Source organism: Papio anubis, chromosome 14, assembly GCF_008728515.1.
Source record: "Papio anubis isolate 15944 chromosome 14, Panubis1.0, whole genome shotgun sequence".
NCBI classification, from domain to species: domain Eukaryota; kingdom Metazoa; phylum Chordata; class Mammalia; order Primates; family Cercopithecidae; genus Papio; species Papio anubis.
Window position 1 is genome coordinate 23,347,382 of NC_044989.1, and position 15,386 is coordinate 23,362,767.

At 51.2% G+C, this 15,386-nt stretch overlaps 1 protein-coding gene across 2 annotated transcripts in view; it reads left to right on the forward strand.

Annotated features, from left to right (window-relative positions):
- Positions 1-14,724, forward strand: part of KLHL29 (kelch like family member 29) — a 322,618-nt gene extending 307,894 nt beyond the window's left edge. For both annotated transcript variants that reach the window (XM_017947314.3, XM_031654960.1), the window contains 6 exons: positions 1,324-1,522; positions 1,652-1,834; positions 2,034-2,214; positions 8,934-9,127; positions 9,466-9,610; positions 12,565-14,724. In XM_017947314.3, coding sequence (XP_017802803.2) covers positions 1,324-1,522; positions 1,652-1,834; positions 2,034-2,214; positions 8,934-9,127; positions 9,466-9,610; positions 12,565-12,748 — 1,086 coding nt within the window. In that variant the 3' untranslated portion in view covers positions 12,749-14,724. The remainder of the gene's footprint in view (positions 1-1,323; positions 1,523-1,651; positions 1,835-2,033; positions 2,215-8,933; positions 9,128-9,465; positions 9,611-12,564) is intronic.
- Positions 14,725-15,386: the final 662 nt, after the last annotated feature.

Sequence of the window (15,386 nt, forward strand, 5' to 3'; positions counted from 1 at the left end):
TGGCTACACAGCGCTCGTTCCTGCCTCCTTCCTCCCCTTTAAGTGAATCGACTTCCCTCTCCCCATCGAGACCTTCCTCCTCTCGCCAGGATTACTGCAGCACCTCCTAAGTGGTTTCCCTGCCTCTGTCTTGCTCCCTCCAAATCCATTTTCCACCCTCCAGCCTGAGTGGTCTCTCTAAAAGCACACTGAACATCTCATCCGTCTGCTCAAACCCCTCGTCAGTTGCCTGATCGACTCCGCAGGGGAAACTGTGCCGTCCTTGTTGAGCATGAGCTGGCCTCCCCAGCCTCTCTCCTCTCACTTCTCCCTGTCTCCCTAAACGCCTCCTCAACAAAATCCTGTTGCATCTCGTAAGAATAAACCCCATACAATTCTCCAGACACACCATTCTCTTTCACTCTCTGACACCTCTACACAGGCTTCGAATGTCCGCCCTCCCCTCCACCTTGTGCCTGAGAAGTCTGCCCATTTTGCATACTCCATCCAGACGCCACTCCCTCTGCAAAACCTCTTACTCCTGCATCCACTACAAACCCTTGCTACACCCTCCTCTTGCCCCCCGTGAATTTTTTGTAGCAGATCCCCTCCCTTTAAACTGTCTACCCCTTGAGGTCAGAGACTGGGTCGCATTGGTCTTTGTACCCCCAGTGATGAGCTTCATGCCTGGCCTATGGTGGTCGCCAGTTACTCATGGGATGAAACGAAAGTGGAGTGATGAGCAGAGTTTGTTAGGAGGGGAGATTCAAGTGAGCCTCTGAAACCTCCTCGGTGCAGGGCGACAGTTTGAGGCCGTGGGACGTGGGACACCACTGAAACAGTTTTTGGTGCTGGGGAGACACAGGCTTCCACGGCTGGAACTTGGCAAGCTCAACAGTCGCCATCTTCTTGAAGCTTTCGTGGGTCCTCCCACCTGTTCCTGAGTCCTTGCCATACTCACGGCTCTTTAATAATCGTGTCTTCCTCATTTTAACCACCCCGCCCCTACCCCCAGTGGTCTGATCTGCAGCGGGGGTCCACGGCCCAGGGTGGAGTGCGAGAATGGGGTGCTGGGGGGATGAACAGGTGCTCCCACTCCTGCAGGGCTGGCTGCTGCCTGCCAGCCTCCCCTCGCCATCCCTGTGCTCCCTGCCCTCCCCTCCACACCTCCAGCTGACGGTACCTCCCTTTACCTCTGTCTAGGCTAGCAGAACATCTACACTCCCAAGCCCGACACAGCCTGGAATTACACGTTCTTGTGCAGCCACACACCGTTTCGTTCCTTCCAGGAGGTGGCTCTCTCTTGCTAGTCTAAGAAGATTCCATGTCTCCTTTACCCTGCAGTATGCAGCCGAGCTTCTGGCCGTGGTCCGCCTCCCCTTCATCCACCCCAGCTATCTGCTCAATGTGGTTGACAATGAAGAGCTGATCAAGTCATCAGAAGCCTGCCGGGACCTGGTGAACGAGGCCAAACGCTACCATATGCTGCCCCACGCCCGCCAGGAGATGCAGACGCCCAGAACCCGGCCACGCCTCTCCGCAGGTTTGAAGGGGCACGCCCCAAACCTCCCCATAAGCAGTGTCTTAGGCTCAGTGGTCCCAGTGAGGTGCCAGGCACAGATGCCGACAGTCTTCGGGTGTGTCCCAAGGGCGCCCATCCATGTCCCTGCAGGTGTGGCTGAGGTCATCGTCCTGGTTGGGGGCCGTCAGATGGTGGGGATGACCCAGCGTTCGCTGGTGGCCGTCACCTGCTGGAACCCGCAGAACAACAAGTGGTACCCCTTAGCCTCGCTGCCCTTCTACGACCGCGAGTTCTTCAGTGTAGTGAGTGCCGGGGACAACATCTACCTCTCAGGTGAGGCCCCCCGGGGCTGGGGCGGGACCAGGCATGGGGATCCCAAGGAGACTGCTCCCCATGTCAGGGCCGAGGAAGGCTGCAGCCCAGAAGTGTCTACTTTGCAGATGAAGGCTTCCTCTGCCCCTGGGGCTGGGCTTGCTGACCCCAGGCCCCTCCTCACCCCGCCTGCTCTCTCTGCCTCCCACACTGCCTCCAGGTGGGATGGAATCAGGGGTGACGCTGGCTGATGTCTGGTGCTACATGTCCCTGCTTGATAACTGGAACCTCGTCTCCAGAATGACAGTCCCCCGCTGTCGGCACAATAGCCTCGTCTACGATGGGAAGATTTACACCCTCGGGGGACTTGGCGTGGCGGGCAACGTGGACCACGTGGAGAGGTAATGAGGCCATGGTCAGGACAGAGGCATGCTCTATGCTCACCAAGAACTGAAATCACATCACTGTACCTCCTGACACCCACTCAGTGGTGATGGAGCAGAGCCTGGACCATTCATAAGGGCAGTCATCCCAGGCTCTTCAATCATAGCACCGGGGGGCACCAGGGTGTGGGGTACAAGCAGGCGGGAGGACATCTGTGTCACCTTTGCAGTCGCTGAGATGGGAGATGGGGCGCTTCTGTCCCGACAGCCCATTTAGGTGTCAGACAAGCTGGAGGCCCAAGATCCAGTTGCAGAAGGCCTGGGATGAGCCAGACCCTCCCGGCCAGGCAGTCAGGGAACACCCTGCACATGAGCACCAGCCCAGAGACCACTGGGGTTTCGGGCAAAGCTGGAAGCAATGTTTAAAATGCGGGTCATGCCAGTGGCAGTGCCTCCTTGTCCTGCCAAGTGGGGGTCCTACACCAGGGAGCTCCCTTCCTCCCTCCAGCCACACACACCAGGACATCTGTTCATAATTTAGGGAAAGGCCACTGCACACAAACTAAGCAATTTAGGGAGCACATTCTTGCCAACCCTCTAGAACTTTCCAGAAGAAAAAAGCCAAAGGACCACGTGTGTGAACCTGCCCTCTGCTGGGAGTCCCCGGCTGGCTTCCTCCCGAGGCCATTGTGGAGGGTTAGATACAGGCATGAGGGGGTGTGGGCTGAAGCGCGTGCTTCCAGGTGAGAATACAAAATCCTTTTCCCTTGAGCCAGGGAGACTGTTCTTACACAGAACGGACGCCTGGGGGAAGAGCTCAGGAAGCTTCGTCAGGCAGCAGAATGGAAGCTTAGTCCTGCTTTTGGAGAAACTAGTGCCTGGAGGGTAACCCATCAGGCTGACCTGGCCCAAAGCACAACCCAGGGGAGACAGCTAAGATCGCCAGAGCCCTTCCTGCACCTGAGCCCACCACCCCCACCGCCACGTGCCACCAGAAAGCACATCTTCCCGTGGGACATCATGTTGCCTATGAAGCCACACATACCCCTCAATTTGTATTTTTCCCCCTTGGTGGCTAATTGGACACTTGACAAATGTTACAGCAAAGATGGCTTACAGAGTGAGACAGGCTCTGAATGCTCATTGTGGGCTTTTAACTCCCCCAAGTGGAGCCCAGAGACAGCTCAGTAACAACATTTAATTGTCATATTGATCTGGCAATCGTGGGCATTCCTGGGTGATGATGAGGATATTAGCGCTGTTGCTGGACCTGGGTTGGCCCCGGTGCTGGCGGCCTTCAGTGTGACCCACTGCCCAGCTATGCATACCCCAAGCATTCTGGAAGCATCCGCTTCCGATCATTTGTCATCCAATAATAAATACATGAAAAAGGAGACATTTTCTCTGTAGGAGTAAACTGAGCTGGATCCGTCATTCTGTCTTGCTTTTGTCAGCTATTTTTAATCTCCTAAGACACTGATTACTCATTTTGCAAACTTATACTTGTTGATAAATATAGAGATTTGTTCAAGGATCAAATGTACCAACTAAGCAGTGAGACAAGCTCAGCTTTTCTGGGGTCCTGGAGCAGTCTGCAAGGCCCAGGGGTTGCCTGTTAGGGCCTTCCCTGGGGGGTGAGGCCTTACTTCTGGCCGTGAAAGGTCAGCATGGGCACAGTGTGAGCAAGACCACCCCGGGAGCCCCAAGAGATGATGGAGCCATCCAGGACGAAAGGGTGCCCTGAAGGGCCCTGAGCCCTTCCTCAGCCCACCGGACTCTGTCAGCTATCCTTGCAGGGGTAGTGCAGGCTTGAAGACCCCTGGGCAGTGTGCATGCAAGTTGGTTGGAGGGTGCAGGCAAAGGAGCACTCACTGCTTTCCAAGAAGTGTAGCTAGACCCCCTTCGGGTGAGTTGCTTTCTGTGGCACACAGTGGCAATGATGAGAATTCAGGGTGACAGGAAGGTCAGGGTAATGGGGATAGACACGAGGGTGCTTTGTTCCCCAGGAAGCACTAATGGTACAAATGGCTATTATATTGATAATGAATGAGATATATGGTGCATTATAATTATATTACATTACGGTATTACAGAAATAGAGCAAGATTATATAATTATAGATTAAGACAACAGCGCAATAGACAAACCTGTATTATATCATTATATAAATAACTGGGTCTAATATTTCATAGCAATATATTGCAGTCGCTGTGGTTACTGGATAAATGATAGCAGAGCGCCTCACTCGGCGGGGTCATTTGCATGTCATTAGCATATCCTTCTCAAGCAGGAAGCTGACAGATTGAGCTGACGGGAGGGCTCATGGCTTGGCAATCAGCCACCTGGAATAACAAGCTCTCAGGAAATTCACATTTGGTGCAATGTGCCATCATACTGAAAGACTGAGGACTAACAGCCACATAATCTTCCACTGTCTCCCAGCTCCTTCTGCAGGAGCTCTTTGGAGCCCTGCCATATTGGCTTAAAAAGCAGATATCTGAACTTCTGACACTGTCCAAAAAGACACTTACTCCATTGCATATAAGCCACATATCATTCGTCTGGGGCTTAATTGAATCTGCCCCACTGCTGCCCTTTGAGACATTCCAGCCTCTTCTCAAATCCAAGTACAGAACTGGACGTCATATCACCCTCGCTTGGAGGCAGACGCACGGGCTCTGGGAGGCCAGCTTCCCAGGGCTCTGGGCTGTGACCGAGGCTCACAGAAAGAAAGCAGGCCCCGTGTGCCTCCCAGGAAAGATGTGCTGGGGACAGACCCAACCCTGGTGGCACAGCACGCCATGCCCAGGCCTCGAGTTGCATCCAGGCACTCACCGAACAGTGAGCAGCGTGGTGGGTGGTAGATGTGTCCCCCGCTGGGAGGGCCTAAGTATGGAGGCAACTGGAGTTGGGAGAGCAGCCCCCAAGGAACCCAACAGAAACAGTGAGGACCAATATTCCAGCTTCCCTGTGAAGTAAGACCTCAAACCTCCCAGTGACCTGGCCAGGCTGCTGAACCCCAAGTCTGCTTTTCCCAGCAGCTGCCTCCTGTTGTCCTTTCTCCCATCTTGTCTGGAACTCATGTTGTCATTTCATCCTCTTCCTCTGCTGCTTTGTCCTGCACCCCACATCAGCAGATCTGTTCAATCCAACCGTTTGCATTCTCGGCGCCCAGCCTTGGGGGCTGAATGGTGATGGAGGAAATCCCACTCCACAACACACTGGCCCCACCACGCGGGAAGGGAAGGCCCCCATCTGCTACCGGCTCCTTCACGCTACAAGGCAGCCTTTCTGGGTTTCCTTCTTTAGCACTTTCTCCCACTCTCAAGAGCAGTTATTTCTTGTCTTGACCTCTCTCCTCAGAGAGCTGACCCTACAGACTCCCCCACTACTTTGGTCAACCCTGACTCCTGCTTCACAAAGAAAATGGAGCCATCAGTCAAGAACTTGCTCACCTTCCTGTGGTCACTCCTGCAAATACAGCTACACTCGTGCCATCCTTGACTTCCTTTCTCCTGTGCAAATGGACTCCACATTCCCTCCACACTTTGGATTCCATTTGCATCCACCTCCTGAAAGCTTCCATCATCAGCTCTCCCCTCTCTTTCATATACACTTAATCTTTCATTATCCAGTTGGACTCCTTCCTATTTTAGCACGTACATACACACAAGTAAACATTCCCCTTAAAAGTTAAAACAAGACCTGTTTTTCACTGGCTCGTGAGATCTGAATGTTAAAATTACAGGAACTCTGAGCCAGTTGTTAACCACAAAAATTTAACAATTTCTAATTATTAAAAATTATGTACCCAATATTAAAAACAAAGGTAATTCATACTCACAATTCATCACTTCCTAATTTTTTACTACATTTTACTGCTCTCTTGGGCCTTGAGGTTTATATATGCCCATTGCACCTCTCCAGGGAGGAGATTCCAGAGAATGGTGGCCACAGCACATCTCTTTCCAACTCCATGTTCAGCAACATCCCTATGGTAGCTTGAAATCAACCAAGTGGGAGGAGTGACATCACAGAAACCAGCAAATGCTGCAAACCATGACGTTTTCCCTAGAGAGCTGGCTGTTAAACATTCATCAGCATTCCATTGACCCCTCTCAGCTCCGGATTCTTTTCTAGGTCCTACCTTCTGTGCCTCTTCACAGCTAAGTTTCTTCCAAAAGAAGTCTACACCCACGGTCTCCACTGACACAAATGGCTTCTGCACCTCTTGTTCCAGTTGAAGTGCCCTTGACTACAGAGCAGTGGCCTGCTGGAGATTCCATCCTCCATCCTTGAAGCCCTCGCCTTTGGGGGCATAGCCACCCACTCGCTGTTGGGACCTTGGCTGCCCTCCGAGGACACCTCTCAGCTCCCGTCTTAAAGGCTACATTTCCCCAGTTTGTCCTCAGCCCCCACGCACTTCGCATCTCCCCAGCGCACTCCTGAGCTTCCATTTCCAGCTTTGTGCCAGAGATCCCACAGCTGAATATTTAATCCACACCCAAATATCTGACTGTCTGCTGCACATCCCCAGTCTGTTGCCCACAAATACTGTAAATTTCCTGTGAAAAAAACTGAAATCACCCTCCTCCCTCAACCTCCCCATCCCACCAGTAGTGTCACCATCCACCAGTCTCCCAAGCCAGACCCTGAACCATTCTTGGCAACTGTCTCCGTTAGCACCAGCATCTCACCAATGAGCAGCCATACCCATTCGCCTCTCCTTCTGTTCCTGTGTCCTCATACTCTTGTCATCCCTTGGTCCCAGCCACTGTCGCATCTCACCAAATTTCTTGTGCAGATTAGTCTAACTAGTCTCCCTGCTTCTGACCTCCTCACTCCAGGACATACTCCACCCTGCAGACACAGTGATCTCTCTAGAGGCCAAATTTGATCACATTATTTCCCTGCTTAAAACCTTCAGGACAGCCAGGCACTGTGGCTCACATCTGTAATCCCAGCACTTTAGGAGGCCAAGGTGGGAGGATTGCTTAAGCTCAAGGGTTCAAGACCAGCCTGGGCAACATAGGGAGACCTCATCTCTATGAAAAATCAAAAAAATTAGCCAGGCATGATGCTGCACACCTGTAGTCCCAGCTACTCAGGAGGCTGAGGTGGGAGAATTGCTTAAGACCAGAAGATCAAGGCTGCAGTGAGCTGTGACCATGCTGCTGCATTCTAGCCTGGGCGACAGAGCAAGACCCTGTCTCAAACAAACAAACCTTCACCCACTGCACTCTAGATAAAGCCCAACTCCCTTAGCTTTGCACACATGGCCATTTTGTTTTTGTTTTTGTTTTTTTGAGACAGAGTTTTGCTCGTTGCCCAGGCTGGAGTGTAATGGCGCAACCTTGGTTCACCGCAGCCTCTGCCTCCCAGGTTTCAGCAGTTCTCCTGCCTCAGCCTCTGGGGTAGCTGGGATTACAGGCATGTGCCACCACGCCCAGCTAATTTTTTTTTTTCTTTTTCTTTTTTTTTTTTTTTGGATTTTTAGTAGAGACGGTGTTTCTCCATGTTGGTCAGGCTGGTCTCAAACTCTCGACTCAACTCAGGTGATCAAACTCGGGTGATCCACCCACCTCGGCCTCTCAAAGTGCTGGGATTACAGGCATGAGCCACCGCACCTGGCCCTTTTTAACTTTTTAACTAACCCCCACTTCTAACTTTTAACTTTTTAACTAACCCCTGGCCCTTTTTAACTAACCCCCACTTCCAGCCATTCCATACTATGGAAGCACCTTGACTGACGATGGGGTTATTTCCTGATAAACTCATTAAAAGTTGAAAATATTCTAAATCAAAAATACATCTAATACACCTGCCCTACTGAACATCATAGTTTAGCCAGCTTACCTTAAACATGCTCTGAACACTTACATTAGCCTACAGCTGGGCAAGAGCATCTAACACAAAGCCTATTTTATAATAAAATGTCAAATATCTCATGGATTTTATTGAACACTGCACATTACATCAAAATTGCAATCGTTTTGCACCATCATAAAGTTGAAAAATCGTAAGTCGGGGACTGTCATTTCTCCCAAAATGCCACCTTTGCCTACTGCTCTCCCTTCACCTGTAATGCTTTCCCTGTGCCCGCTCAGCCCTGCTTCCCATCCACCTAGCTAGTAGCTTATTCACCCTTCAAGGCCCAGCCTGGTTATCGGCACCTCTAGGAAGCTAATATGACCTATTGGAGCTGCTGGGTGCTCCCTGCCATGTGCACCTTGGGTTTCTCACCTTCAGACCACTCAGCATCCTGCATGTAATTGTTCTTTGTGTGTTTTATTTGGCTTGCCTTCTTCATGAGGCCATAAGCGCCTTGAGGGCAGGAATGGTACTTCATCCAGCACGTTTCTCCAGTTTCCAGCCCAGGGCCTAGCTATAAAGCACATGCTCAGTGCAGCATTGCCAAATGCAAGGGCAGGATTGATCTGGATAGAGAGGAGGGGAGCACTGTGTGAGCAAAGGGATGGAGACAGGAATTCTGCAGAGGCTGCCACAGGCAGAAAGAGCCCACTGATGTTCCAGAGGAAGGCTGAGAGGGCTAATTTGGACCAGACCCTACAAGGCCTTGAGTGTCTCATCGCAGTACCTCCCATCGCTGTGTGATCTCAGGCTATGCTGGCCATGCTGAGGGCAAGGAGCAAATGGTAGTCTGCTGCCCTTGCTTGTGACCTCTGCCCCGCGCAAGGTCCATCTTGACCCTGGGCTCTTTTTCTCCTCTCCTGCAGGTATGACACCATCACAAACCAATGGGAGGCCGTGGCCCCTCTGCCCAAGGCAGTGCACTCTGCTGCAGCCACAGTGTGTGGTGGCAAGATCTACGTGTTTGGTGGGGTGAATGAGGCAGGCCGAGCTGCCGGTGTCCTCCAGTCTTACGTTCCTCAGACCAACACGTGGAGCTTCATCGAGTCCCCAATGATTGGTGAGAACCAGTGGTGTCCTCAGCCCAGGGCCAGGGTCGCACCCCTGCCTCGCTGATTTGTTCAGTATCCATGCCCAGAAGTCAGGCTAAGCCCAACAGCTCTGCAGACCCAGATCTAGAGGGTGGCAGGAGTTGCTGAGCCCCCAGTTCAGGTGTCTGGAGAAGGGCAAGTGAGTCAAGGCTCCAGGTTCCCCTGGGCCTCAGACCTGTCTCCAGGCCAGTCAGTCACTTGTTGGAAGTCTTTCCAGCTTCCTTCCCTGGAGGGTCTGCTGGGAAAGAAAAGGAGAGGGAAGTCCGAGACAAGATGCCGTGACCTGCCTGCTCTGCTCTCCTCACAGACAACAAGTATGCCCCCGCTGTCACACTCAATGGCTTCGTTTTCATCCTGGGCGGGGCTTATGCCAGAGCCACCACCATCTACGACCCTGAGAAAGGAAACATTAAGGCGGGCCCAAACATGAACCACTCTCGCCAGTTCTGCAGGTGAGGGGCTGTGGCACCTTGGTTAGGGCTGGGACGGAGGAGCGGGAGGAGGAGGGGTGTGACCACAATGATTTCCCACCATTCAGTGACCATAATGATTCCCAGGCCCAGAGCAGTGGCCCTCCCCATCCAACCACAGGCGTGGGCATTAGCCCAGACCAGTAGGGTGGAGCACCCAGAGCAGCCCACAGCAGCCTCTGGCCCAGGAGCCTATCCCCAGGGCTCCAGCTGACCCCAGCTCCAGCAGAAAGGAACTATTTCCTGAAGGCATCAAGGCTACCCTGCTCTCAGTGAGAGGTGAGGTCTGCTTCCCCCAGGACCACCTGCCCCATCATAGACGGGAGGCAGTGCCAGGCCAGAGCAGTGCCAGGCCAGTGTGATGCCCTACAGGAACAAGTGATTTCTTGGGGGAATGCTCTGACAGCATGAATGACAGCATGAATGATCCTGATGGCCTTGGGAGCTGTGCTTGGGGCTCAGAGTCCCAAAGGCTGACTGGGTAAAAGCACACACAAACCTGCCCCTGCAGGCAGAGAAGGTAGAGGGCCAAGTGTGGCTCGGTCCCCAGGCTTCCTGGCCCTGTGGCAATGAGACACCAGTCCCTGCTCTTCCAACCCCATCCTTTCCTGGACTAAGAGGAACAAGGAATAAGAAGGGGCCCCAAGGCCGGGCACAGTGGCTCACGTCTATAATCCCAGCACTTTGGGAGGCCGAGGTGGGTGGATAACTTGAGATCAGGAGTTCGAGACCAGCCTGGCCAACATAGTAAAACCCCGACTCTACTAAAAATACAAAAATTTGCCAAGCGTGGTGGTGTGTGCCTGTAATCCCAGCTACTCAGGAGGCTGAAGCAGGAGAATCGCTTGAACCTGGGAGGCAGAGGTTGCAGTGAGCCGAGATCATGCCACAGCACTCCAGCCTGGGTGACAGAACGAGACTCCATCTAAAAAAAGAAAAAGGGGGGCCTCAGAAACCCCATTGTCAGGACTCCCATAGCAGATGCTTCCTGAAGATATCTTGTGCCTGTGCAGAGGTAACTGCAGAATCTTCAGTGTGGGAATAGCATGAAGTACTTACTGAGTGCCCATTGTCTGTGTAGCATAGCTAGAAAAGATACAACCTACTAGCACGTCAGTGACCTTGGACACATCCCTTCCCCTCTCTGGGGAAGTTCTGTCTGTAAAACAGGCGATTGGACCAGACAACTGCTAAGCTCCTGTTGGACTGAGATTTTACAATTCCTGAGCCATACTTCCATGTCACATACCCTAATGGTGGCAGTGTGCAGAGCACAGTCTGACTGCCCTGTCCACTGATGCAGACAACTGGAGCATTACGCTTCACTTGGGAGGATGCCCGCACCTCCTCTGAGACTAGAAATGAATGGGAAACGGCCAGGTATGGTGGCTCATGCCTGTAATCCCAGCACTTTGGGAGGCTGAGGTGGACGATTCACAAGGTCAGGAGTTTGAGACCAGCCTGGCCAACATGGTGAAACCCCATCTCTAATAACAATACAAGAATTAGCTGGGGTGGTGACACATGCCTGTAATCCCAGCTACTTGGGAGGCTAAGGCAGGAGAATCGCTTGAACCCAGGAGGTGGAGGTTGCAGTGAGATTGCACCATTGCACTCCAGCCTGAGCAACAAGAGCGAAACTCCATATTTAAAAAAAAAAAAAAAAAAAAAAAAAAAGAGGCTGGGTGCGGTGGCTCATGCCTGTAATCCCAGCACTTTGGGAGGCCGAGGTGGATGGATCACAAGGTCAGGAGTTCAAGACCAGCCTGACCAACATGGTGAAACCCCGTCTCTACTAAAAATACAAAAATTAGCCAGGTGTGGTGGCAGTCACCTGTAATCCCAGCTACTCAGGAGGCTGAGGCAGGAGAATTGCTTGAACCCGGCAGGCAGAGGTTGTAGTGAGCCAAGATCACACCACTACACTCCAGCCTGAGTGACAGAGCATGACTCCATGTCAAAAAAAAAAAAAAAAAAAAAAAAAAATGGGAGACTTAATGGCAAATGGGAGAGTTAAGCTAGGTCTTGCAAGAGAATCAGGGAATAGGTGCACCACAGAAGGAAAATATGAGGGCCCCAGATGGCATGAAACTAAGGGAGAGAAGACTAGAAGCTCCAGGGTCTGGTAAGAAGTCCCTCTTTAAGACATTTCAGAAACGGGTGGAGCCTTTGAAAAGGTATGTGTCCAATGTCAGGGAATAGCCAAGAAGAAATGGCCATTAGCTAAAAGAGAGTCAGGGCCAGTAACAAGATGTGGATGTCAGTGCAAAGAGGTAGCTGAAATGCATTAAGGAAGTCAGTGCAGAGAGGGGCCAGATGCTGAGCCCTCATGATGAAACTGACTGAGACAACAGGAGCAAGCCAGTGAGTGTCACACAGGGAAGGGGTCCAGGCACAACCATCGGTCACCCTGCAAAGCATGCTCGGCCCTTGCAATCCTGGGTGGGCAGCAGTACCAGGTCACACAGGAGCACCTTGGCAGGTGGAGCTCCCAGTCAAGTGGCTGACGTTCAATTCCAGCTGAGCTCCTTATTATTCTCTCCCGTCATTCTTGTGAGTCATGTTCCCAATTTGATTTGAGCAGTAGGAAGGCTGCGTGTGCCACACAAAAGAGACTCCAGAAAGCCTCAGTGACCTGAGCTGAGTGCCTGCACAGAGATCTTTCCTCTCCCAGCCATGGTTAGTCACTCTGGCGGGGCAGGGAGGGAGCGCCTTCTGCCGCTCGCAGGGTGGCATAGCACAGCTTCCTGACTGGCCCTAGAGGACAGGTGTTTTTCATGTCAGCCCGGGTCAGAGGGCAAAGAAGGGCAGCAAGATCCCAGATGACTTTTGCAAAAGGCACAGGCAACCTACAACAGGACACGATGTTGAGAACCTATCTCCAGGGCCAAGTTGGAAGTGAAATGCCTAACTCTGTCCTTGCTTTCCCCCAACAGTGCCGTGGTGCTTGATGGCAAGATTTATGCAACTGGAGGCATTGTCAGCAGTGAGGGGCCCGCACTGGGCAACATGGAGGCCTATGAGCCCACAACCAACACATGGACCCTCCTCCCCCACATGCCCTGCCCTGTCTTCAGACACGGCTGCGTCGTGATAAAGAAATATATTCAAAGCGGCTGACATCAGCAGAAAGCCCATGATAAGACTGTGGACAAGTCTGGTGAGGCAAGTGCCACGCAATGATAATTTTCCAGCGACACCAACAAGAGGCCAACAAAACACAATCAAGGAACTCACTGCGCTCAACATGTTGAATATTCTCTACATTGAATGTAGAAAATCATCCTCACCTTTGGGTGAAACGGAGGCACCATGCATGGAGCCGCAGGAACCACAATCCCACTGTGGGGCTGGCTGCCTCCTGACCAGGCGCCCGCCCTGAACAGGGGCATCCGCTCTGCCAGGTGCAATAGAGTTTCACATATTTTTCAACTGGGAGAGAGAAGCCGTCTTTTCCTTCCTGCAGAGCAAGCTTGATCCCTAAACAACCATAGATCAGTTATCTTATGACGACATTAGGCATCAGGCTCTCTTGGAATAAGATCAAAGTGTCCTTATCACTTTGATTCCTACTTTTGTTTTTTAACCAATCTACACTTTCAGTGGCCGACAGAAAACAAGGGACAATACTGTGCATCACAAGGCCTAGGAGGCTGCTGGTCCCCACTGGGGCCGAAGAGAAGCCCAGCTGCCCACGCTGAGCCAGGGGTGGCAGCCGTGGGAGAGCCGGGGAGCGAGGACAGCGGTCTGTCCTTCACAGGTTTTTCTACTGTGTTTTTGCTGGAGAAGGACAAAGTGATTGCGCTAGCTTTCTCTTACCCAGTATGAATTATTTAGATTTCTGAGGCATTTTCTTGATAAACAAAAGGCTATTTTTAAGTACTGAGAGGAGAAGCAGGCCACAAGAGGGATAATGTTGTGGGAATTCCCAAAGCTCTTTGTAGGTAGTGCCAGAGGGGGGCTTTTGCTCTCATTTTTCTATGTGCAGAATAGAGGATCTCTCCTGGGGTGGGCAATGCCCCCATTTTATTTTTAGAAAAAGTAACTCCCAGACAGCCCCATAAAAGCTGTGCCCAAGGAAGAAGAGTCTGCTCTAGAAGGAGCCCGGTTCTGGCTCAGGACACCGGCCCAGCTCCCTCCATGAGGTCAAGCTGAGGACCCAGGCCAGTGGGAAGGGAAGGAGGGAGAATAAGCATCTATAAAGCACAGGAGACTATTTTTGATATTCATAGCTATATATTAAGGCACCTGCCGCAAGAGCTCTCAGGATGGGGACAGCCTTCTTAGTGGAGCCATGGCAGCAAGGCCTGAGGGCATGAGCAGAACCACTCTTCTTGTCACATATGAACCTGAGAAAAGGGAAGCCAGGAGGGAGGTCACACCGTGGCTCAAAAGGGAAAGGCCTTCCCGCTAGTCCTTAGCCCCTCAAACCTCACACGGTCAACAGTTTCCATTCCAGGGCAGGAAGAATGCTGCCGCCACCACCGCCACCACTGCGCTGTTGAGTTGAAGTTGGTACCAAATACACATTTACCACTTTTATATCTGGGAAGTCAACTTGCCATCGTTTCATGATAACAACCATTTATAAGAGAAAAAGACAGGACATGCTTTCCATCTTTTAGTATTTGATGACACAAAATTCCAGTTCTAATGCTGGGCATCAACTTCTAGCACTACGAGTGTGGCTCCCACTTGGACAAGATACCGAGCTTCGTTATGCAGTTTTTAATATTATTTATTATTTTAAAAAGTAATAAGCACAAAACTACATACATTGTATGTCATTTAAAGTATTTATGTCAAACAGGGTGCAAGTGTGAACCCAAGGACTGGAGCACAAATTCCTAACTGCCTGGGGCAGGGCTAATGTTAGCATTGGTGTGCGTCTGCCTCCAAAGGAGGTTCTAGTGGTCAGCGAGACTCAACACAGATGACATTGAAATTCCGTTTCTCTCCTCATCTATCACACTGGAGCAAAACTGGCTATTTCTGTGAATGATATAAAACAGGGTTCTCTGTAATGGTATTGTACATAGTATATGTTTATTGTTAAGTTCTTGTTATATTATAATAAATATATTTATAGATCTAGACTTGGAAGCCAGCGTAATCTTTGTGTGCCATCCTCCTGCCACAGGGATGCAAAACCTGTTCTACCCCTCATATATCAGCTGTACGGGTTCTCTTATAGACTTTGGTGCAGATCTTGATGATTAGAAAGGATAGGACTCCATATTGAGGGAAGGTTTAGAGTTGAAAAGCCAAGAAGAAAAGACAATTGAAGGTCAAAGTTGAAAGGGACTTGCAAACACGCTGACACTGACTCTGAGGCTTTTTCATTGAAGTGCTCTTCTTATTACACCTGTGCAACTGAAAGCTTCAAAACTGTTAGCTTCCCACTGGTATCACTCCTGTGCTGGGGACCGACTTAGAGCCACATGGCAATTCCAGCTCATGAGCCTAAGAAGAGACGCAACACACTTTCTCTAGGAAGAGGAATACAGGGTGATTTCTTTTCTTTTCTTTTTTTTTTTTTTTTTGAGATGGAGTTTCACTCTTGTTGCCCAAGCTGGAGTGCAATGGCGCAATCTCAGGCTCACCACAACCTCTGCCTCCCAGGTTCAAGCGATTCTCCTGCCTCAGCTTCCTGAGTAGCTGGGATTACAAGCCTGTGCCACCACACCCGGCTAATTTTGTATTTTTAGTAGAGACGGGTTTCTCCATGTTGGTCAGGGTGGTCTCAAACTCCCAACCT